At 36.1% G+C, this 22,897-nt stretch overlaps 1 protein-coding gene across 1 annotated transcript; it reads right to left on the bottom strand.

Annotated features, from left to right (window-relative positions):
* Positions 1-3,566: 3,566 nt before the first annotated feature.
* Positions 3,567-21,009, bottom strand: LOC113232601 (cytochrome P450 4C1-like). Its single transcript, XM_026467370.1, has 10 exons — positions 20,931-21,009; positions 19,409-19,498; positions 15,667-15,777; positions 14,894-15,079; positions 10,576-10,775; positions 8,747-8,813; positions 7,230-7,419; positions 6,038-6,189; positions 4,316-4,498; positions 3,567-3,839 (listed from the first exon to the last, which is right to left on the bottom strand). The coding sequence occupies exons 1-10, from the start codon at positions 21,007-21,009 to the stop codon at positions 3,679-3,681; spliced, it is 1,419 nt and encodes a 472-aa protein (XP_026323155.1). The 3' UTR covers positions 3,567-3,678.
* Between the last annotated feature and the right edge of the window lie 1,888 nt (positions 21,010-22,897).

Genomic DNA, 22,897 nt, shown 5'->3' with positions numbered 1-22,897 from the left:
ATTAGCCAGTAATTTTATTTATTTTAAGTTTAACTTGAAAATTAAAAAATTTCATTTTTTTCATGAATTTCGTCCCTGGAAAGGCGAAATTACTAACCTGTAAAAGGATTCTTTTAGAGGTTAGTAATTTCGCCTTTCTAGCGAAGACTATCGTGTAAATCTTAAAATGTTACAATTTTTTAAATATTATTCAATTGTTTCTGCTATTACACAAACTCTGAAAGAAAAATCTATTTATCTCAATAAGTTTGATTTACTAAGTCGTTATTATAAGATGTTAATTATTTGTTATTTCATGCCTAATTATTATTACTTTAAATATTCTGACTTTTAATAAATCCAGTTTCTTAACGTGACACATAGCTAAAATGTTCATTATTTATTTCCATATCGTAACCAAGTGAAAAATAAAATAATAACAGATAGTAAGCCCGCTTTAGAACTGGTGGTGAGAACTTGGAGAATAGCACTGCAACACCACCGACCCGAGATTTGAGAGGGATTCGCTCTGGACCTTTTGTAGGGAAAAGTGTCGTTTTTATTTTGACTTTCAATTATTTTGTGAAATCTAGTTTAAAGTGGAATAGGAAAGTGCTATTGTGCCTTAGTCGAAGATTAAAACGCGAAATTATACGAATCTCGAACTAAAATACCCGTATCGGCCCGTTCTAAGGAATCCCGAGTCAATCCAAGCACGCCACCTCAAATTGCCTATCCTCTTTGTGGCGGCCATATTTACAGAAAAACTTATTGTTATGTTTTCGGCTGAAGGGCTTTGTTTCCATGGCCAGCAATAAATTAAAAAAAAAAAGAAAAAAAAAAGAGATTTGAGACGTCTAAGGGTCGTATTCCAGAACTCTACTCAATGCTCAAGTCAGGATCAGAGTATGATTTCAAGCACTGGAATTTACGACCCTAATGGCAGGGACTTGAGTACGATTTCGAGTGCTTTAAACCATACTGAAATCCTGACTTGAGCATTAAGTAGAGTTCTAGAATATGACCCTAAATCTTGTTATTAGTAGTTTGTGGTCTAAATCTACTGCTATTGGGATTTGCCTTCGTTCATTATTTATGACCACAGAACACTATAAATGGTGTTTGAAATAAATAGTGTAAATGATAAAAGTGTACAAACCTTTATTTACAAAAAGCAACCCCTAGAGTGTCTTGCTCATTCTTCTCATCTGCCTTACGAATAGTTACGAATGAGCAGTAGAGTTTAATCAATATGACAATTGTTTCGAATGTATTTTGCTTACGTATAAAAGAATTTTATTTGCAATCGTTGCAATGTGGACGTCTTATGGACTTCCAACATGAGTAGAGTACTAGCTGCTAAACCATGAGTGCTATCATGACATAAAAAAGGGAACATAAAAGATTTTTATAATCTGAGTGATCGGGTTGTTAACTCGACTTAATTAGGACAATTCTCATCTGATAGGTACATAGAAGAAATCCGTGCGAGCTTTCGCGAACGTACTAACACTGCCGTGGTAACCACATTATCATTTTAAACGTACCTATTGTTGAGATATTCAATGTGCAGGGCGTTACTTGTCCTTTTAAAGTTGATACACAGATTACACGTAGTAAGATTGGCAGAATACCTCGTGAAGTAGGTATAGTCGTTTCTGATGAAACTGGACCAGAAGAATTAAATTTTTTTGCGTTATATTTTACGGGATGTGGGCTCATGGGTGCCTACTCGTATATTATTGTAATCTTCACATGTTTGGAGCAGTCCTTCAATTATTTATAAACTTAGCATCTATGAAAAAACCAACAAGAGCTCTGCTAAGTTCAAATTCGCTTTGTATTACCTAGGTGGAACCGCGGTGTGCCTCACTGTGTATTTTAAAGGTCTCTCGCTTGGATCCTCTACCGTCGAAACTGCGGTAATGACCTCCACGTATGCTTGCTGTTCTACAACGAATTGCGAGACAGGGCCAGCACACATCAAAATTGCTCTTGCAATTGCAGACTGCAGCAGCTCACAGATGTGCGTGCTGCGTGACGACATTTTGCTGACCGGTACTTAATTGCATTTTGGTCAAGGTTACGTGCGGTTATAAAGGTGGGTGTTTTATATAACAGTATTATTGAGTATTTAGTAGCCGAAAATCATTAAAAAAATGGTGCTACCTCGGGGTCCACCAAACCTGATATGGTAATAAAGACGAGGTAATTAATCACGGGAAGATCACGGTTAATGGTTACGGTATAAAAAAACATGACGTCAAGGTAACAAAATTAAATTGTAATATTATTGACCATAATATGGATATCTCGTTAGTACAGTACTGTCTTTGTACCCAACAGACAAAATTACTCCTTCAACTATGGTGCTGGTCGTGTGACTTGATGGCCTTGTGATATGGGAATTGAGTTCATTAAATAGTCCAATGTCCAATGTCGTGGGTAAATCAAATACCCATCTAGTATGACGAAAATATTATAAACGAATTTTCACAATAAAATGGTAATGTAATTATGTTTATTGAATATCAGTATGTTTTACCACCATGATATTCATTACTTTTTGTGAAATTACTCTACTAGTTTGTTAGAATTAAATACAAAAATCGAATACTAAGAAAAAATTCCTTCGATCCGGCTGGATTCGAACCAACATCTTGTAATAAACCGTCTTCATCTTTGTATTAATAGTTATAACAACCCAGTGGAGCAATTTCACAAAAAATAGTGAATATCGTTGTGGTAAAACATCCAAATATTCAATAAATGCAACATTTTCAATCAGCTGCTGGTACCTGGCTGAGTGACGAAATAGATTTCTCACTGATGACGTTACCTACCTACTACGGCTGAAAAATCGTTTAAAAACCAAAACAAAGATCTGCTAGGAGCACATAAAATAATTCATAATGTTCGCTCGTTTGCCGCATAACATTTGGCACGGTTTGCTATAAGACGTTGCATTGGTTCGAATCCATCTAATTCTAAGAATTTTTTTCTAAGTGTTCGATCTTTGTACTAATAATTATAACAATTGAACAACATGGTAATGTTAGAATGTGGGCGAGGTGCGTCACACACTACAAGAGATTTAACAGTAGATAACTATTTATTACAATTATACAGACTTTTTATCAATTAGATAATACGAAATAATATTAATGTCTAATTTAAATTTAAATCATAATCATAAGTTTGGAAAATAAATATTACTACACAATATTACTAAACTTATTATACTGTTCGGTATTGGCTTTATAATTTTATGTGCTCTATTAGTTATTTGTTAGGCAAGGCTACAAAGTTGTTGTTTGGCGCGAGTGGTTCAAAAATTGAATCCTTAGCGCAGCGAAGGTTTCAAGGCACGAGACGCAAAACAACTTTGCTGCCGAGCGAAACACATAACTCTCATCTCACTATAGCGAGGAAAATGGTAGATGAAAAAAAAACACTTGAGCTAGAACAAATCAGTTTTTTAACACCGCTGTTTTGTTTCTTTTTAATTTATTACAGTACAATTAAATCCAAAGTAGTGAAGTTGAAGTGATTATAATGAAAATTTGAAAAAAATAAGTTTAGTTTAGGGTGCGTTCTGAATTTACATTACATACGTTTTTTTCCTCTTTATATACATATATATATAATGCAAACTGGTCTCAAATACTGCCATTAGGTTATATATACAATTTACATATCCTAGTCCCTGTTCCTTTTTGTGATAGTAATCTCATACCCCGATGCGGGTTTGAGCATGATATCCAATTTGTGTGTCAGCTTGGTGTCATCGCCCGTGAAGTGGTAGTTAAGCAGGAGGTATGATAATGTTGTCTTCATGGAGAGTAGCGTGTACGCTTTGCCTAAAATGCCGAAATAGATTGTTAAAAATTTTGAAAGTGCAGAATTCATGTTGAAAAAAAGTAAACAAAGGAGTTGCCATTAAGAAAAAAAATATATTTAGAATTTTATAAATGTAAAAAGGTCTAAATAATGCATGATGTTTTTATTGTGCTTAAATTGTGTGCATGTAGAAACAAAATATTACCAAAACTTGTCTGAATAAATGAATTTATTATTATTCAATAAAAATCTTGCCATAATCGTACAGTCAACAGCACAACAAACAATGCACTTATGTTCGAATATCGCCTCCTTTGCGACGGAACAAGATCCGTCAATGTGTAGCTTGATGTGTTGCCGTCTGTATACATTACAAAAAACTCCAAGCTAAAAGGAAGATACTTCTTTACAAAACAAAATTGTCTATGAGAAAACTATTTTGGAAGTCGAAAATCATCTATTTCTTAGAAAACAGATAGATGTGTTAATATCTTACCTACACACACCCGCTTCCCGAGACTAAAAGCAGCAAAAGCGTTAGAGTTTTCTGGAAGCGTGGATGGGTCCAACCATCTTTCTGGGCGAAAGACATTTGCGTCTGGCCCCCAGAGATCGGGGTTTCGCTGCATCGCAGCGACCAGCATGAAGCAGTTCGTTCCCGCTGGGAGGACGTAGTTTTCTGAGAATTGGAAAATTTTTTCTTGACTTCTCAATATTATTTATTCATAAAAGTATTCACAGTTTTGTACAGTCAACAGTATATCAAGCTTAGAGCATACTTATCGCAAACGTTGATAAATAGTATACCGCACAAAAACGGTCACTACTTTTCTTGCCGTAGTTCATAATTATATTGATTCAATATAAAATATTCAATAAATAATTGAATTTTGTCGGTGCGCTGATACTTCTCTACGGAGAAGCTGTAGGGGACAACATGGAAAGCATATGGAAATCGCTTTGTAAGGCCCGTTAGGTTTTTTGAGATTCACATAGCAAAACGGGGTACCCCGTGCTATCATTTATGACATTTAATTTTACGGGAAATGCCGTTACTGTTCATGAGTAGGTAAAAGGATCTGAATGAGGATGAATAGGTAGAGTCTTGATCTTGTAAAAAATAATAATTATGAATTAGGTATTCCAATTTTCATAATAGCACCATAGCCAAAATAATTATAAATTAGGTATTCCAATTTTCATAATAGCACCATAGCCCATTCCATGGACCAATAAGATTGCTAATCTCCTTTACAGATCGTAATTCTGAAAATGGTCAAAATCCCATTATAACTTGATGGCGCTGATCAATACCGTGGAAGCAGTTTATATTATGTAAATGACATATTTGGTACTTATTGCGACATTTGGTATACCAATAGGTACCTAACTACTAAATAGCCGAGTACGCTGTTTTGAACCGCAGCAGTTACCAGTCCTCTTCAAATATTGGTCCATGCCCACACAAAATATACACTCAGTTACACATTAAACGATAGACTTCGAATACCCATGCTAAAATATCAATGATGTGGTATACCAAACTACGAAAGGTACCTTTTAAATCATTTATGAGTATAAATAGGTACATCACATAATTTTGACAATTTTTAAAATTTAGAAAAAGTTAGATTTTTTTTTTATAATTCCAAGTGACGGGACAAACAAGTCGTACGCCTGATGGTAAGCTACATGCCTGTCCATAACAGTTGCAGTGCTACTCAGAGCTTTAATCGCAAAGATATGAGGGGTACTTCCACTGCGCCCGTCACCCTGAGACATAACTGTGAACTGGCAAACATTACTATCATTTACACGATAAAGAAAAAAATTGTTTGCACCATTTATAGAGCATATGGTTTATTAAATAAAAATACGTAGTGTACCAATGTGTAATAAAAAATATTTAAAAACTACGTATTTTTATTCAATAAATTCAGGTGCTATATAAATGACGCAAACAATTTTTTCTTCATCGTGTAAAGTTGTCAAAATTAGGATAGTAGGTACTGGTTGCCATTTTACAAGTCCCAGGTGCCTGCAATTTCACCAGCATCCTTACCCTTCAAAAACCGGAACCCAGTAATGCTAACATTACTGCTTGGCGGTAGAAATAGGTGCGGTGACAATACTTCCCTGGACGAACTTTTCACAAGGAGCTTTACTGCTTGTAAAGAAATTGTAAAAACATGGAATTTCTATAATAGGTATATCATACTTAATTGAACATCTTCAGTGGCATATCGCGGTTGCACGGGTCCAGTGGGATACATCCTCAGGGTTTCCTTTATAATAGCTTCTAAGTACACCATTTTATGTAAATCGTGTTTTTCAATCTCTCTGTCTGTAGAGCCTAGAATTTCTTTCACTCTGTAAATAATACGCATATGTTAATATCCAAGCAAATAGGTCATCATGTCTTACGCAGTATCACATATACATTTTTAGAGTAGAATACAGAGATAGTCAACCAAAACTACCGTTTAAACCGAAAGACTACAAGTTCCATTATAGCATGGACCACGGGTTAAGAAATCCCTAAGGGATCCGTGCGCTGTACGCCAGGGGTCCGTGGCGAGGCCACCTAACATAATGGAACAGCAACCGTATCACTTACTATTCATTATGTAATTAAATAAAGTTTAATAGCAAACAATATAAGCTTGTAAAATCTAAATTTGTAAAAGAGGGAGGTTCTCTCTTCTGTAGGATGAGGTTACGCAGCTCCAGCCAAGTGAAAAAGTTGTTTAGAAGATTTATTTTCACCTTGTATGACACCAGTACAATTTCACCCTATATGCGGAAGGTCCGGGCAGTTGTTCCCAAGAAGGGACACCTGGAAACCGTTCCGCGAGAAGATGAATTTCACTTCACAATGGGTCAATGCCATCTAACGGATTCTTGGTGAACGAAAAGTGAACAATCCGGCCTAAGGCCGTCTAATACATAAAGTAGGTTTGTTACAAATCTAGTTTTTTTTAATCTTTCTGAAAAGGTGCATGGGCTGTTTGACATTGTGACTTTAACCCTGCATTATAGTGTTTTGTAATTTCCTTACAATAATCTGGCTGGCTGAAAAAAGGCTGTTATCAATTCAAAACAAATTTATTAGCCTTAAATAAATAAAATACAGTCTTGAAAACTCACGCCTACCGCCTCTTAAATAGAGGCGGTAGGCCGTGGGTTCGAATCCAGACTCGCACCTCCAGTTTCTCTGAATCTGGGTGCGAAATTTAATTTGAAATTTACCATTTTGAAAACATCGTGATGAAACCTGCACGTCGAAGAAAGTTCACAACCTCCGGAAAACGTGTGAAGCCCCCAACTCGCATTAGGCCAGAGAACTTCGCCTGAGAGGGGACCTGTGCCCAGTAGTGGGAAGTATAAATGGGTTGATGATGAAAACTCACTCTTCAAACGCCCTATTCTGCACTTCAGGATAAGATCCAATCAGTACAAGAATGGATCTTAACGTGGTGGCAGAAGTATCAGCTGCGGCTACTACCATGCCATCTACTTCTTCCCGAATCTCCTTGTCCGTATATGCCTCTTCTGGAGGCAGTTCTATGAGGAGATCTAGGAAGGCTTTGAAAGTTTTACCTGTAAAATAACAAAAAAAACCATCTATTAGCTTTTCGGAATTTATGTTATATTTACTATGAGCTTTTTGATGAACGAAAACATTGTGAGGGAACCTGCGCACATCTGCAAAAGCAATTTCGTCTGTCGAAGGATAAAAGCACATAACTGACATTTTCTACAAAAATCTTTATATAGCTATTGTAAGAAAATCACTATCTTTCTGCAGGTGAAACTCAATAACAAAAAACCTATAAATTCAATAAGTGGTCTTATTTGCAGAAAGATGGTGATTTTCTTACAACAGGTACATAATTTGGAGATTTTTTGTGGATTTGTGGAATGTCACTTATGGTTTTACCTCTGCGATTTAATTATGTGTGTGAAGTTCTAAATCTGCATCAGGCCAGCAGCGAGCATACATCCCAATTCCTCTCATTGAGAGAAGAGACCTATGCCCAGCAGTGGGACTGTATATAGGCTAACTATTATGATTATTAAAAAAATAAGTTAAGTGTTCCATTCTTGAGAGAAATATTTGCAGTAATGGTGTAACAGTCTGAGTGGTATGGTAGAATTCTCTTGTGTCACAACCTCATCATGACTAAAAATTTGTCGTATATATTATACATGTTTCTAATCTACCGATGACAGAATGTAATTTTGTTTATGATACCAAGTGACTGGATGAACAAGTCATACGCTAGGTGGTTAGTGATATACCTGTTCATAACAATTGCAGTGCTTTAAATCGCAAAGATCTGAGGGGTAATGCGCTCGTCACCTTGAGACATAAGTTGATAAGTCCCATGTGCTTGTAATTTTACCAGCACCCTTATCCTTCAAAAGTAGAACGCAGTAATGCTCAAATACTGTTTGGCGTCAGATATAAGCACCTAAGGTGGCAGCACTCCTCTGGACGAACTTCTTCACATGGAGGATTTTTTTATAATATTTAATGACGGGGCGATTATGTCGTGCGCCGGATGATAAGCTACACGCCTGTCCATAACAGTTGCAGTAGCTTTAAATCGCAAAGATCTCAAGGGCACTGTGCCACTGCGCCCGACACCCTGAGATATAGTTGACAAGTCTCATGGGCCTGTAATTTCACCAGTGCCCTTACCCTTCAAAACCGGAACGCAGTAACGCTAATATTACTGCTTGGCGGCAGAAATAGGTAAGGTGGCAGTACTGCTACTAAGTTTATATTAAATATGGTAGAATATTAATTTTCCTCAGTGAAGAAAAAGCTAAATATTAACGACCAGGCATGAAATTCTGAATCCAATTCTAATATTTCTGTTTACATCCTGTAATAAGGAACGATGTAAAAAATTGTAATTACCCGAAGTGTTAATAGTATCGCTATTATCCAGCCGTTTCTCGTAAGCTGCTTTTTTCTTTTGGATAATCTGAAATCAAATTTTAAGTAAAAAAAACTTGTTGAAATTTTATAGAATATAGAGGGCACTGAGGAAATAACAATTTGGCAATCAAAGACGGAATCTTATGTAAGTTTTTATCTTCGTTCTGAAACATTATAAAGACATCACATACGAGGTTTACCCTGTATAATGGGACGATGAATGTGAATTAACCTGTTCACACCTTTGTTATTGAAGCAGCGACTATGTACATACCATCGCATACATTTGAATGTTGAACGGACGCTCGGCCGCAATTAACTTCGATCAATCAACAACCCCTCAAGATGCCTCGTAGGGAGGCGAAACACGTGTCTGGTATTGCTGGTGGTGATGTTTATGATTGTAGTTGCGCTTGTGATGCAACTAGTGTGGGAAAATTATTTGCATGAAGAAATATTCAACACAAGCGCAGCAAATTTACACGATTTAATCTTCACTGGGTTCGCGGAGTAGCAAATTAATTTACTCCCATGTTTATTAACATGGACTTTCGCAAAGTAACGCTTGAATCTATTATTCATTAAGTATTGCCTCTAAATTTATGAAACAAGTACACAAACTGGAATTTTTAGGTGCCTTATGTTTTGTATTTTGATCTTTATTATTATTTTTATGTGTTTTCTTGATAAACAAGAATTTAATAGGGGCCTCCAGTTAGTAATTTTATAGTCCAAAAGTAAACAAATTATCCTCAAACAAAATACAAAAAAGAAATACCTGTTTTAAGTAATATAATATTTTCTTATATGTACTATATTTATTATCATAATTACTTAGGCAGTAGTGGAATTAAATTTGTAACTTGATAATTATGATCTTTTATAAAAAAAATGACCTAAAAAGTTGATAGAATTTCATCTAATTGCCAAATTTTATTGAAATGTTAGCGGAAACTGGGTGAAATCCAGTAAACCGATTCACCCCTTAATTTGTCACCCTTAGAGGTTGAATATTTTCTTCAAATTTGAATGGGACTATTACCAGGGTACCCTCTTTCCTACGAAAAGAAGATTCATCGAAATCGAGAATAAATAGAGTCTAATTGAGAACCTCCGACTTTTTGAAGTCAGTTAATAAAATACGGAACAACGCTGCGTACATTTCGACTTTCGAGTCGAACACACGAAAATATGTCGACCAGTGTTTTTCTGTAAATTAAGAGGCAAATAAATTCTCACCCAATTCTTTGCTTTTATTTGAATAATTCTTATAGTCGTTTGTTATATACCTAATAAGTATGTTATTTTACTAAGGCTACTTACATTATTGTTCAAAGTCAAAGTAAAATTAAGGAAACTACATCTTAAATCGTCATATAAATTAAATTCTAGTGTTTATTCATAAGGCAGATCCCCTGAGACGAATGAACAAGGAACTGTAGGGTTTGTTCTTTGTAAATAAATATAATATTTGTTTCAAGCATCACAGGTCGAGACAACCTGTCAGGACTTTTTGTCATATAATTACGCAGAAGGGTAAATAGATGACAAAAGTAAATAACCTTTAACATTGTAAAGTTTTTGTTTCACTATAGTTTTAAGCCTGGTGAATGGCAAATTTTGAATATGAATCGGGATCTTATTATAGAAGTGTACACATTGCCCCTTAATTTGTGACTTTTGAACACGACAGTAAAGAACAATCAGTTCCGTTAGACAATGTTATGTTGAGCTTGCAATTCTATTTACGCCATACTTAATTACCAAGTGATTTTAATATAAATAACAAAAATACATAATACAAGTACCTTATCAGAAGTCCTATGGAGAATACTTATCAAATCTTGCTCCTTCTTCTTCAAGCTGGAGAAGTTGTACAAAAACGGGCTATGCATCCACAGGCTCTGAAATCTTTGTGCGTACAAGTTAAATAAAGATTGTAGTGCCCGTGAATATTCGTGGTTATGGATGACGTCATCGCCTGAGTCCGATATTCCCATTACTGTTTCTGGAAAAAAAAAAGATATTAGAGGCACGTTTGTAACAAACCATTTAAATCTACTCTGCAATATGAGCTTCCTCTAAGTAAATGCTGTTAAATGCTTTTTAACAGATTTCAAAAAAAGGAGGAGGTTCACTATTCGACCCAATGACTTACAATTATATAGACGTCGGGTCCGCGCTAAAAAGTGTCCGAACTTATAGGGCGTTAAAGTCGTATACAGAGCGTCATTCACGCTTTAGTCTTCGTTTGTTCGACTGACAGCGAAGCAAGCAAAATTAGACAGTACTGCGATGGCATTACAATTTAAATTCAACGTTTTAGCATTTTCATATTCATTTACATGTCACTACGTTTAAATAGGTTGACTTGGGACATTTTTTTCGTGGTTTTTGTATTAGACTCGTCGTCCATTTATTTGTAAGTCAATGATTCGACCAAGTTTTTTTTGTATGTATGTTACACGAACCGAACTTGATGATTGGAAAGAGGGCATCTCATAAGTGGTCCCATTTAAATTCGAAGAAAATATTCAACCCCTAAGTGTGGCATACTAGGGGATGAATAACTTATGAGGTTGGTCTTTTTAGTAAGTAGGTACTCTGTATTGACATTAAAGCTATCTATATTCATTTACGCTGACTCAAAGTGTAGGTATGGATTACATATGTCACGAATATGAGATCAGATTTCCTCCCATGTTGCCATTCACGTAATCAACCCAATCATACGCCCCACTATTTTTTCACTTCACTAGTTTTCCGAGGGTTGTGAACCATCTTCGACGTGAAGGATTCATCAAGCGGTTTTCGTACACCGAAAGGCTCACGCTAAATTTATTTCAAATTAAATTGCACGTAGACCTTTGTTCTACGGATGAGTCGATAAATTCCGAGAAACTCTGAGTAGGCTACCACGACTTTTTATACAAATGATAATGTGTAATGACAATTATGATCTTCGTAATTTAGTAGCACTAGAGAGCTCCTTGTGAAAGAGTTCGTTCAGGGAAGTACTGCCACCTTACCTATTTCTGCCGCCAAGCAGTAATGTCAGCATTACTGTGTTCCAGATTTGAACAGTAAGGCTGCTGGTAAAAGTACAGGCACATGGGACTTGTCATTGTATGTCTCAGGGTGTCGCGTGCAGTGCACTCAGATCTTTGTCATTTAAAGCTCTGAGTGGCACTGCAATTGTTAGGGACAGGTGTGTCACTTACCACTAGGCACACGACTTGTTCGTCCCATCACTTAGTATTATATAAAAAAAAATTAAGACAATAAGAAAAGCAGCCAGACAACCCACCAAACCAAATAAGTTTTTAAGAAATTCTTTGTGCTTTGAGTACTAGGCTTGTATAGTTTATGAGCTACGAACTATTAGGAATATATTCCCTACACTGACCGACATGACCTAGTTCGTCTTGCACGGTTTTAATAGTTCATTGTTGGTAGGTCAATGAGTTCATCCTTCTTTTTAGTTTACTACGGACTAGGAACTGTTTGCGTTGATAGTTCACCTGTCTTTTATACAGTAGGAACGGTGCGAGCGGTACAAATAGCGATCTTTCGCTACTTTTAGTACAAGTTCGAGTGGGATGCACGGTTGAACTTTCCCAGCTCGTTCTAAGTCTCGAATACGTATCTACATTTTGTATATATACGAGCTTGCAAAAAAGGTAATATTTTTGGTAGGTATCTGTATGTATAATATCAACCTACGTATACGAGTATATGAAATAGTTGTACCTAAATATTCATTTTTAAACACATAATTCTGACTAAAATTCCTATTTTGTAAAAAAAGGATATTTAGTTAGAATGACAGTCAGACAGTTACTGATAAATCATTCATAGATTTCTCATGATGGCGCTACGACTAAAAAGTCGTTGAAAAAACCAAATACAAAGACACGGCGCAAGCACATAGAAAGATTCGTGAGGTCCGCTGGTTCGTTCTGTGGCTTAGTTGGTATAGCGTCTGACACAGTAAGCAAGAAGACGTCGGTTCGAATCCGGCCGGATCGAAGGAATTTTTCTGAGTGTTCGATCTTTGTATTAATAATTATAACAAACTAGTGGAGCAATTTAAAAAAACAATTGATAATGAATTCAATAAAAATTTAGAATGACAGTCTTTAAACCTGTAAAACATGAAGGAAAATCAAATAGTACCGATTCCATACAAATTGTATTTTTAAATATTTAGTACAGTGTAGTATTGACCTCATAATACTAGAAGTCCGTAATAGTTAATGTGAATAAAATTACTAGCTTGGAGCGTTAGTTCAATGTCCGAGCAAGGACAAGACGAACTAACTAACTAAGGAACTAGATGAACTAGAAGACCGACCTAGTTCAGTTGACCGATTGAACTAACTAGGATCATTCCCGCTAAGGACCAATCAGGTACAAGTCTATTGAGTACATGGAAGAAAAAAAAACAATGGAAGTGCCATGAGCCTTGATTACTATCGGAACTGGGGGTCTACTCTCGATCTCCGTCCGACATCCGTCCGAAACAATTACTGCCATAAAAGCAATACTTGACTTGAGATCGAGAGTAGACCCCCTGATGTCGCCAAAACGCACACAAACAAAATGATAAACACTATGAAATCTTGATAATGATTGGTCATAGTTTCTAATTTTAAAAGATGTAACAAATTCTGCATTGTTAATATAATTTAAACTTCACCCAGTCGTTATATCGTTGAAACTTTTGTTGCAAGTTACGACGATTTGATTTTATATTGAAATTTTTTCAACATGCTGACATCTTGCGGTCTGTAGCTGGACTACGACTAACGATTAACATGTCAACGTATAGATAATCAGAAAATTGATAATTTATTAAAATAAGACGATGATTTGAAACTACTAGGGGTGATATTTTTGGTGCAGCTATCATTTTTGCACTCCAAAACAGCACAATAAGGCATTTTTTTAAGGCAGTTTGCGCGAAAGAATGACACAACCATAGCATACAAAGCGAAAATGGCGGACTGAGCTCAAGTAGGTCTTTTGAGACCTATATATAATTGGCACGCGTCAGACGCTAACTAACCACTTCTACTCTACTAAATTGTTCTATATTTGAGTACTACATTATTAAGTTTGGTGGCACTACCTGTGTTCTACTTAGACCATGTTTAAATTAAAAAGTTTATCCTGTCGAGAATCTATTTCCGACGCTTAAAAATAGTGGGGTACAAGTCCCACGAACTAGCTATGCTATCACTTTTGCCTTCTAACTTTTTTGTCGTATACTTTATAGTAGGTACAGACACGCTATGACGGCCGTTTCTCTCATCAAGTTTCGTATATTGAAGGAGCTAATTGATGTACGTACATTATTGTCAATAGTGACGTGCAGTAAAATTTTTGGATGTATATTTACGACACAACTCGGCATTGTATTTCGAAATTCGAAATTTCTAGAAATGAAATCTAATACGATCGTCACTTATGGATCGCTGTCCAGCACAACTTCTACCTCAAACAAATTCGCGTCAAAGCTCAATGCAAAACAAAGCGTTTCGAATTAACGATATAGGTATTAAGTAAACATTTTTATTTTCGTTTTATTAAAACTTTTTAATCAGATACCCCTTGCAATACTAGTTATAAATCTAAAAACTCATAGATACGTCTAGCATTTGATTATATTCTTTTCGATAATGAATTGAGATTTAACTTCACTAATGTAATCTGTCAAAACGGCCACCATAGCGTGCCGGTACGGTAGTAGGCATACAATAGGATTGTGCACAAAATATTACAATATAATTTCTTGCGTTTCTCCGATATAAAATGCACATAAGAAAATTTTACATTTAAACACTTTAAATTTACCAGATGCAGATTGCACGTCCTCTCACTTCGGGAATTTTGTAGGAATTGATGATGGAACGAATCAACGTAAGGAAAAGGAATTAGAGAACGATTCGAGAGGAACCAGTAAACATTGTGATAAAAACGTGAGATGTCGATGTAGGTGATTAGCACTGTCATAGGTCACAACCTATTCTGGCAGGTTCTGTTCTAGATGGAGCATTAGTGACACTACTTTCACCCAACCAAGATCGACGATTGTTCATAGTCGAAAAAATATGAAATACTTACGAAAAGTAATCTCCATAGCTCTGTTTCCCAAGTAATCAACAGGATTAAATGGTCCCCTCCCTGCTTTAGCAATTAGATCTTTTACTAAAAGCTTAGATTCCTTGTTGAATACACCAATGAACTGGTCGATCACGTCTTGTACGAAAGCTCGATTGATTATCTTGCGATGTTTTTTCCAAATTGGAACTGGAAACATTTATTTCGTATAAAATTGACACACAATGAATACACGAACACCTCACTGTAAGTTGTCACTGTTGTCCGTGGACACCTGTTGTCACCAGAGAAGTTGATTAGTTCGACTGTTTATATCGATGATTCTCAATGTTGGCTTTATCAACCCCCAGGGGTACACAGACAAGTGGTTCATATCAGCGATGTAGGCAGGTTGTGATCAAAATTTTGACTTTCTATTTACACAATAATTCACATTGTATAAATAGTACCATAAACAATGTCAAATATTTATTTATTATATTTTACATAATATACCTACGAAGTAAACTATTAAACTTTATGTATGTAGTGCAAGATGTTCGATTAGAGAAATGCATAAAACTTTTTTGGAAAGTTGTGACGCTAAACAGTTAAATTGATCAAAGTGAGTAGCATTGTGTCAACTGTTAAAAATATTCATTTGAAATTGATGAATTCAATTGAATTGGTCTAAACAAAACAGAAAAAAATGACTCGTACGGGACAAAAGTTTGGGGACCTCGGGACCAGTGTGATGCTGATTACACTACCCAGCAAAAACCCGAAATGCCACTTACCATCAGCTCTTATCAGGGCTTCTCCAAGCCAAGGCTTCGACAAGTCATAAGCCCAGATCTTCTTTAGGCAAGCGTTGGACACCGTGTAAATATCATCGGGGTCCGTGATCACTGGGGAGCAAAATTGGTTATGGAAATTCAAATTCTGTTTCATTAAATAAACAATGTCAAATGTTACAGGTACATAGATACACTGACATATATACATATCACGTTTCTTTTAAAATAAGTAAATTTTGAACTGTTATACCAAAAGTGCTTATTTTAAAAATATACATATAATAGACACTATACATTTTCGGGACTGGCCACTTACATAAACAATATTTAAAAAGTAATTACAACATTTGAAAATGGAACTCTTTGGCTGTAGAATACAGTTTGTTTCATCTGTCACTTGTTTTTACATTGTGGCGTCATTTTAGAAAGTGGTTGTCTACATCACCATGGATTTAACTCGTGAAAATTTTCGTAGTATGATTTTCTACGACTTTAAGGCTCAACTCATACTGGCGCAGAGTCGAAGCGTCGCGTCGCGTCCTGTTTTTCAACTACAACGCTTGGCTACACGCGTCGTCGCGCGACGATGCTCGCTTTAGTGCGCCCGGATCACAGTGTGAACGGCGTCTGGCGCCTCACTGCGCTCAAGTGACGCGTGTCGCCTGTTTCCATATTTGCATAATACAAATTTATACCTTAATAAAGGGAAAATGGAGATGAATATATTATAGGCGAAAAACATGACGCGTTGCGACGCTTCGACTCTGCGCCAGTGTGAGTTGAGCCTAAGTGTAATTTAACAGCTCAGCGGAGCTTCTCTCGGCTTCAAACTACTTTTGGCGATGAAGCACTATGCAAGACTACTATTTATAGCTGGTTTGCAGAATTCAAACGCGGTCGTGTGAATCTCAGTGACGAATTTCGTGATGGTCGTCCGTCCACTGCTGTGAAAAACAAAATCATCGATGCTGTGCGCCGTATGATCAAAACAGACAGACATGTGACATACCATGAGAATCGGGCATCTTTAGGCATAGGCAGAGTCAAATACAATCAATACTACACAAACATTTGAGTGTGAAAAAGCTGTGCTCTCGGTGGATTCCACACAATTTGCCTGAGGCTCAAAAAACGGATCGCGTTACTTGGTGCAATGCCATGCTTACCAGATTCAACGAAGGGGCGTCAAATTTGGCATGGGATATAGTAACAGGTGATGAAACATGGATTTATAGTTACGATCCCAAAACAAAGCAGCAATCGAGCGTATGGGTCTTTTGAGATGAGTCGAAACCAACCAAAGTGGCGCGCGTGCAAAGTGCCTCTAAGCGGATGATTGCTTCTTTTTTTAATAAAACTGGACACGTGATTAATGTTGCTTTGGAGAATCGTTGTACCGTGAATAGTGATTGGTACACGACCATTTGTTTGCCGGAAGTTTTGACAAACCTCGTAAAAGTAACCGTAAACCCCGTATCATCTTGCACCATGATAATGCCAGTTCTCACACATTTTCGAAGGCGAACAATGTTGACCTTATGAGCCACCCCACGTTCAGTTCCGACCTGGAACCTTGTGACTTTTATTTATTTCCAAAAATTAAAGAACCAGTTACGATTTTCATCACCTGAAGAGGCTGTCGAAGACTATGAAAAATATGTTTCAGAGATTGTCACAGAGGAGTGGCATAAATGTCTTCAAAATTGGCTTATTCGTATGAAAAAGTGCATTAACGCTAACGGAGAATATTTTGAGGAGCAATAAATTCATTTCTGACCATTTGTAGTATTTTTTTCATTCCGGAAACTTATAGTGCGCCCCGTAAATAATTGCCGATTGGTTCAGGAATTTTATTTGTTAACTGATTTTTAAATTTATTAATAAGCAACTTTTTGAAAATGCAAACGCGTGTGCCATGAATATCAATGTTATTAAATGTATTATTAAACGATTTTTTTAACCTATACAATGGTGATCGCTTGCCAGCATTGGTACGACATGCGTTAATAACAAACAGGTAATGAGTCCGTGATGAATGCATGTGGACTTTGTTTGGGACTTTGTATGATATGTTGTTAACAATATCAGAACAATCATCATTTTGTTGTCTGTTACACGATTATTCCGACATCTGTGAACCGATTTCGATGACTCTATTTTTGTAGAAAATAGGATAGCTCAGTAATGGTCCATTTCAAAATTGGAAAAAATATTGTACCTCTAAGTATGGTAAATTAGGGGATGAATCTGGCTTATTGGATTTCACCCAGTTTCCGTTAACCAACTCCAATAAAACTTGGCAAATAAGTAGATGAAATTTCACAAACTTTCAATACAAATCGATGACCATCTTGAGCAGGCTTGTATCGAACAATTACTTAAAGCGGTTTCAAGCTTGCACTTAGCGCATTTTGGAGTATGTTCGCCAACATACTCCAAAATGCTCCGTCTCGGTTCAATGTTTGCCTCATATTTCTTAACGGTAGTACGATAAAGTGTAATGACTAGACATCGGATTATATGCATTTGCATGTTTGCATATGCAAACGCATATAATGCTATTTTTATAGCGTTATTGCATATTTTGGTACTTTTTCATTGACAGTGCTTATTTTAGTATTTATACGTGTTAGACGTGTTGTACTACGCCGCCGTCCCCACACCACACATCAACACATCGCCCTCGCACGCACTGCGAGAGCGCATTGAGAGCGATCCGCGAGCGTAGGTACTCGACTCGCTATTCGCATTTATCAACGGCACCGGACAAATTCTGCCTGAAGAGGTCTCGGCAGAAATGGCGCCAAATTTTAAGTTCTGTCCGGTAACGTCAGTTGACGTTGAAAGGTCATTTTCAGCATATAAATTAGTTTTAAGTGACAAACGTCACAAATTTGCGCCAGAAAACCTTAAAAAATATGTTATTGTATATTGTAGAAATAAAGTTAATTCTAATAATGGTTTTTTGATTGTGCATATTTTGTGCATATTTCGCCCTTTTTTAGTGCATATTTGCATGCATATTTTGGCATTTTGATAGTGCATATAATCCGATGTCTAGTAATGACCTTAAACTGTACAAGGAAAAAACAGTCTTGATAAATTTCGGCTGACAGCAGAGTATACGGCTGGCTGCGGTGTTTTATTAACAATAAATAAGATACATTAATCATTTATTATTATATGTGAAGAAATGTACTCATATTAATAAAAAAAACCCTTTCCTATGAATATTTTAATGATAATCGAGAATTTACTGAAGTAATAATATGTTATGCAAGATTTTTTTTTATGATACCAAGTAACGGGACGAACAAGTCGTGCACCTGGTAGTAAGCGATATGCCTGTCCATAATAGTTGCAGTGCCACTCAGCTTTAAATCCACTGCGCCCATCACTCTGAGACATAAGTTGACAAATCCCATGTTCGTGTAATTTGCACCCTTCCCCTTCTGAACCAGCACCCTTCCCTGGATGAACTCACCAGCACCCTTCCCTGGATGAACTCTTTCACAAGGAGCTGTACTGCTACAAAAAATGATTATTCGGTAACGGTACGTAAATTTCAACTTTTTGTTGTACCACAAAAGCAAAGCTTTTACACCTAGAAAATACTATTGATAACCCAGAAACAAAAATTGTGTTACAAGATGTTATTAAACAAACCTGGAGCGACATATCAAATTGATGAAACATTCGTATTGCATTATAATATATAAAATTATGTAAATTGTAAACTTACCGTAGATCTTGAAGGGGCCTAGTACTCCATAAAGAACGTCTCCTTTCGCTATACATTCTTTTCCAAATTTCTGGATGACTCTCCACGAATCTAAGAAGGTACACGAATAATTAATATTGTTGGAGTCTATAATATTTTTTGACGAAATTTTTATAATTTTCATTTTATTTGTTTATGACATATTTTAATTTTTACAAATTTGGTTTCATTGTTGCCGACATTTAAAAGTGTTAATTTTTTTTAAATTTATTTACATATTTATTGCAGGCCACATGACCCATAAAATAAATATCTTAAGGACTAACATACATATAATATAATATGACAATAAAATAAACTAAACAACTAATCTACACTATTAAGTCACTAATCTATATTAAGTCCAGATATGGTAAATGTGTTGAATTGAAAACAAAATACAATAGTAATATGTGTTATTTCCAACTGATCTCCAAAATGATCCACCGCCAATTTTAAATTGCAACTCGTCCCCTCTAAATTTTGCATCCCCTTAATATTTATATTTATTCTTGATCTCCTGCATTGGGGAGCCGATGGGAGTAGATAATAATTTAAAATAAAACGGATCCCCCAGGGTTCCGAATAGCCGTAATTTCTACCTTTGGTCTAATAGAGCCACATACGATCATACGCATATCTGTGATCATACTTACGTCACAAGTGTTTTTATCACAATATGAAAGCCACAAAAATGATACGAACTATAATGAAGCATATGAAATCAAATTTAACATGCGATTGGAGATATTTAATTTAAATAATTCAGGTTAAATATCCCAACTGTTCCTTCATTTATAGAATATCAATTTGTACATGCCCATTCGTGGGGCATAACGCACAATATTAACGATAAATAATTCGTACTCTTATTAAGAGTAGAATCAATCGCTTTGGATAAAAATATGTAGTAAAATTGAAGATATACACGGTGTGAAAAAAAATTCCTAAAAAATTTCACGATGGCAAAAAAACACACTTACCTCGACATTTTACACGAAAACCGATTTTTTGAAATATACTTACGTTGACTATCACCAATTAATTTATGTGCAATTCCAATCAGAGGAAGCGCGCCGTCGAATGTCGGTGGCAGTTTTACATCCTTTCTTGAATGGCTTTTCCACAGTTTTAATAAACTTAGTATTATAATTGTTAATAGTAATATTAATGGAATACCCATCTTTTATAACGATATCTTAAGTGTGTTACTATCTATTACTACCTGGTTTTACGCAAGCGTAAAAGTTTTACGTTTTTGTCTTGGTTGGTCCAACCAAGCGGAATCATAAGTCAATTTGTAATAAAAGCTTCTCTGTCACATAGAGTTCTTATTCATGAAAATCTCGAATATTTTATGATTATTTCACTTTCAACCTCTACAGATAAACTTTATTTTACAAAGTGAAATAACGTCGAAGAAACACGCACGCACGTCACGTGTACAGGAAGGCACACTAAAGTCTAAGAAACAAAAATTAAACAAATGTTATTTAAGCGGTACAAGTGGTCCTGTAGAGTAAGGGCGCGTTCAACTTGACGCTTGTGCGCTGCAGTTGCGCGTTTGCGTCAAATGAAGTCATATTCATTTTAAATATTTTTAATGAAATAAAAGTAAGAAATGGCTTGAAATAAATTCTGATGCTCATAATAAGTTTTTCTTCTTTCGTTTTAACATAACGTACAGTCAACAGCACAACAAACGTGTATAACTTAGGGCGCGTTCCCATTATGCCGTAACCTTTTATTTATGGTTGAACGACGGTCGTGTCTAACTGTTTCCTCTAGATCGTGACGACAATTTATCGATTCATGGCAGCTGCATTGTCGTTTGCAGGACAGAATCGTTTGTAGCTACGATTATCTGTCGTCACACTTTAATTATGACGTTTTATTTATCGTCAGACGACTGTGGTTCTAGCTCTTCCCATTGTCACGACCGCGACAGTCTGTCATCGTAACGTCAAAAAAATCGTGAACGACAGTTAATCGTGTTGTACTATATGTTTTTCATGTATTGTGTTGTTATTATATGTATTTAACTGCCTCCGTGGTCGAACGGTTATCGTGCTAGACTGCCACGCAGAGGTCCCGAGTTCCATTCCCGGGCCGGGAGAAATATTTGTATGGCCTACATTTATTTCTCTCGTGAGTTTGGGTCTAATTTGTGGTTGTCTATGTGTGTGTCCATGGCACCCGCGACACAGGGTTTCCCTAGTGCGAGACTCTGAGTGTGTGCGTTATTATTATTTCTATTATTATATTAAGCACTGTAAAACTAACTATATGTGAACAACTTCATTTAAATATACCAGTGACGACACTTTAAACGCACAACTATTGTCGTGACGACATAAGGAGAACGCGAAATTACACTTTTGTTCGAATAGCGCCTCGAGAGCACAACACGACGGAACAGACGGAACAAAATCCGTCAATGTGTAGCTTAATATTATACCGCCGTTCTTACATATTTATAAATAATGGTAAAACGACACACGCGACAGTATCGTTTCCATAAGCATCACCATTTCGACGTGCTCTTAGAGGCCTACTGGGTTGAGGAATTTTAGAAGATGTTTGATGTCTAATGCTGACTCAAGCGCTATCATTTCAGAGTAAAAAAAGTAAATTAATCAGCTCTATAACAGTGTACAAAACAAATTTCTTTTTTGTATGATAAATGTATACTCTGGCGGCCTTAATTTTTTTCATATGTTAACCGCCGATGTAACCGATTGTCTATTTATTATACATGCTACCAATTATATAATTTTCAAATAATTACAGCATTATGTATTGCGTGTTTATTCTAGCGTTACTATAACAGAGTTTTTAACATTGATTAGTAAGGTAAAAAGCTCGTTCTAGTCGCACAAAAGTATATTCGGTCAAAATACACTCGGTCGATCCACCGGTTTAAAGTTAATATGAGTATTTTACTGCCCACGCTTAGTATAAACTTTACTCGGACGGCTACATTCTTTGATCTCGAGATCCACAGCGTCTAGTTAAGATTTATTAATTTATTAGATTGCAATAAATAAATATCGTGATTAAGTTGGTTCTAGTCCCAAAATTCTTAAAATTAGTCGTTGTTTAGAAAATACAATAGATTAAGTTGTCTTCTTCTTAGTGTGCCGCTCTCTACGAACGTTGGCGACCATCATGGCTATTTTCATTTTTGTAGCTGTCGCACGTAAGAGGGAATGTGTGCCAAAGTGGAGCCAGTCTCTTTACGCTTTCCTTGTATTTTTCCCTGCATTATTAGTTGAAGAATCCGGTATCTATTGCCCTTCATTACGTGGCCAAAATACAGCAACTTTCTTTCCTTTACAGTTCTGAGTATTTCCAACATTTTTCCCACTCGACGAATACAGTCTTCTTCAAAAAGTCTCAAATTCATACGCTTCTTTAATAAGATTCCGATTGATATTCAAAATTTGCCATTTACGAGGTTTAAAACTATGG

This window comes from Hyposmocoma kahamanoa, unplaced genomic scaffold (assembly GCF_003589595.1).
Source record: "Hyposmocoma kahamanoa isolate Upper Pololo Valley unplaced genomic scaffold, ASM358959v1 76, whole genome shotgun sequence".
NCBI lineage: Eukaryota > Metazoa > Arthropoda > Insecta > Lepidoptera > Cosmopterigidae > Hyposmocoma > Hyposmocoma kahamanoa.
This window is presented reverse-complemented; position numbering and strand designations above follow the sequence as displayed.